Source organism: Capsicum annuum, unplaced genomic scaffold, assembly GCF_002878395.1.
Source record: "Capsicum annuum cultivar UCD-10X-F1 unplaced genomic scaffold, UCD10Xv1.1 ctg82541, whole genome shotgun sequence".
NCBI lineage: Eukaryota > Viridiplantae > Streptophyta > Magnoliopsida > Solanales > Solanaceae > Capsicum > Capsicum annuum.
The window spans coordinates 149,276-152,305 of record NW_025893345.1 but is presented as its reverse complement, the minus strand read 5'-3'; the positions used below and the strand labels follow the sequence as shown (position 1 = coordinate 152,305).

The 3,030-nt window shown below is 36.6% G+C and overlaps 1 protein-coding gene across 1 annotated transcript; it reads right to left on the bottom strand.

Moving 5' to 3' along the window:
* Window positions 1-1,236: 1,236 nt before the first annotated feature.
* LOC107854631 lies at window positions 1,237-2,754 on the bottom strand. Its single transcript, XM_016699663.1, has 2 exons — window positions 2,573-2,754; window positions 1,237-1,753 (listed from the first exon to the last, which is right to left on the bottom strand). The coding sequence occupies exons 1-2, from the start codon at window positions 2,752-2,754 to the stop codon at window positions 1,237-1,239; spliced, it is 699 nt and encodes a 232-aa protein (XP_016555149.1).
* Window positions 2,755-3,030: the final 276 nt, after the last annotated feature.

Here is a 3,030-nt window from a genome sequence, read left to right as displayed (position 1 = left end):
GTGCGTAATTCACGTAACCAAGGCACGTTGAACCCTCATTTTTGCTGACTTTACATCTGATTTCGCCCCCAACAATTATTTTTCCCTCATTGTCTTATATATTCATCTTCTTTCTTAAATTTAACCCTAAATTTCCAGATTTTCTTCTTCTTCATTTTTTTCTCTATCTAAATTCTTCAAATTATTTATGTTTGGTTTTTCTTTATTTTTTTTTTATTTTTTTCCAACTGAGCTTGACAATGTCGAGCTTATATTCCACTTTTTGGGTGATAAAGATTTTTGATATTATAAGTGTTGACATAAAGCTCTATTGAAGACTTCTTGGACTCAACAAAATCTAGGTCGTAGATTTTTTACTTGTCAGATTTCAAAGGTAATTTTTTTCAATTTAATTAGTTGATTAATTATTGACTTGTAATTATTTTATAATTGTGGTCTGGCATTTATAGAAATTGGGTGGATGTGATTACTTTGATTGGTATGAAGAATGACACCCTTCACAATTAAATCATTTAATCTGGGATTTGTTGAAGAAAGACAAGGCTTTTGAAGAGAAACAAAATCGAGCAAGAAGATAATACATTGTTGGTGTTATTGCTACTGGTTTGGTGTTGTTGGGCACATGGATATTCCAGCCTAATTGCTGAAATTTTCATGGTAGTGTATTTGCTACTGGTTTGGTGTTGTTGAGTACATGGATATTCAAGCGTAATTGTTGGAAAATATAAAACAGGTCTCCCCACTATTGCAACGGATAGACTTAGATAAAAATATCGGCATAATGCAACAGACGACCAACCTATTGCAATAGATAAACTATCTGTCAGAACAGGTAGAAGATACAATAGATAGACAATCTGTTGCATTATAAAAAAATTCAACTTTCATCAGCCAAAACAAATTGCTACTTCATGTAAAGTGAAGTGACTTAAAATAAAAAATTGTTATGGTATTTGTGTTTCTACATCTTATTCTTTATACATAGGATCCAAGCGTCCAATTAGTACACCAGACCTCTTTCATGTTTTTCATAGCATTTTTGCACAAAAAGGTCACTGGTTCAACTATTTTTGTGATGGTCAACAAACATTCGATGTGTGCAAGTACGTACGAACCTCATGCGGCAATAATTTTATTTTTTGAAAGGTCCATGTCCTTATTTCGTGGTATTTGTGGGTTGCCTCCCACACAAATCCTTAGTTATTATCGTGGCGCGGCGTCTTTCTTCTCCAATTCTCAAGGTGGGTCATTAAGTCCCTCCTCGTTCACCTTCTCACTTTCAATATCCACCACGGATACCACTTGAAGCTCCATGGTTTGCTTCTTTGTCTTGTAAATTTTAAAAGAGACCTCATCTTCTTGCACCCTAAACTTTATTTCCCCCATCTCTAAATCGACAATAGCTCTTTCGGTGGACAATAAAGGGAGACCAAGGATGACAGGTACCTTTTGGTCCATTTCACAATCCAACACCATGAAGTCCACCAAAAGTATAAACTTGACCACTTTAAAAAGGACATCAATCAAAATTCCCACCGGTATTTTGATAGACCGGTACACCATTAAAAGTCGCATAGAGATCAATGTAGGGGCATCCAATCTGAGCTTTTTGTAGATGACAAAAGGCATTAAGTTGATGCTCACACCAAGGTCACATAGAGATCTTGCAAACTCATGTGTCCCAATTGTACAAAGAATAGTGAATGCTCCGAGGTCATCTTTCTTTTCTGCAACCTTACTATCTATGATAGCACTACATTTATAAGTGACCTCAATGTTGTCACCTACAACAAGCTTCTTTTGGACATCAACTTTTTCATTAATTTAGCGTATCTCGGGATCTCTTGGATCTTCTCTAGCAATAAGATGTTTATTGAAAGATTGCTAAGTTTTGCCATGACCTTCCTCAATTTGTCATCTTCCCCTTTTTATGCAATCGTTGAGGGAATAGGGGAAGAACTTAGATTGTAGACCTTGCTTCACTTTGTCGCTTTTTAATATCAACCACTTCTTTGTCACTTTCATAGGTTCCCTTCCAATTATTTTTTTCTTAACTTTGGTGTAATACCTCATTTGCTTTAGCTTTGGGCATTTTCTCACTTAAGCCTTCTTTAAAGAGTTAATCAAGTTTCTTTCCACTCCTTGTGACAATTTCTAGAACTTGAGCATCATTCTTTGGATTAGCAATCATGTCATTAAGGAGTCCACCTCTAGGCCTAGCATTTAGTTGTGTGGAGATTTGCCGGACTTGGGTCTCTAATTATTTGATAGAGGCGGAATGAGACACCACAGTTTGGGAAAATTTAGAGAAATCACCATTTAACTCATGAACCATTTTATCTTTACCTTCAACTCTATTCAAGATCTTTGTTAACACATCCTCGATCTTGAACTTCTTGGGGTTAATGAAGCTAGATTCCTTGGACTTAGCTCAATCATGAGGGGGGACATAACAATAGTAATCACACTCATGATCTCTCCAATCACTATCAAGCTCGTGGTCCTTTTAGCCTTGATTCCTACCTTGCCTTTGATAGGCGGGGCGGGATCCCCCAAGTAGTTAGCCAAATACCGAATTTCCTCATCCAACTTCTTTGCTTCTTCATTATCTTTATAAGATATTAATGCTACAACATTTACTACTTTTACGGGTGCACCCATAACATGCTTTGACAAGAGTTCAAGTTGGATCATTAGTTTTTCCATGGCCTCATCCTTCTCTTCATTATGCTTTCTTTGTTCATTATCAACCATGGAAGTAGTGGAAGGGATCTTGGGAACTTTGATATCCCGAGTATGCCAACCCTAGTTTTTCTTTGACACTTCTCCTATTAATAGAAAGGCCGCATGGTGGTGTATCTTCACTATGGATCCACCCGCCGTATTATCTACCACCATTTTGTTTAATGGATCAATGGAATGGTAGAAGATCTCAAGAAGTATATTCTCCGAGACTTCATATTTTGGGCATTGGGCTAATTTTCCATTAAATCATTCCTAAGCTTCAAACAACAACTCTCCATTCATTTG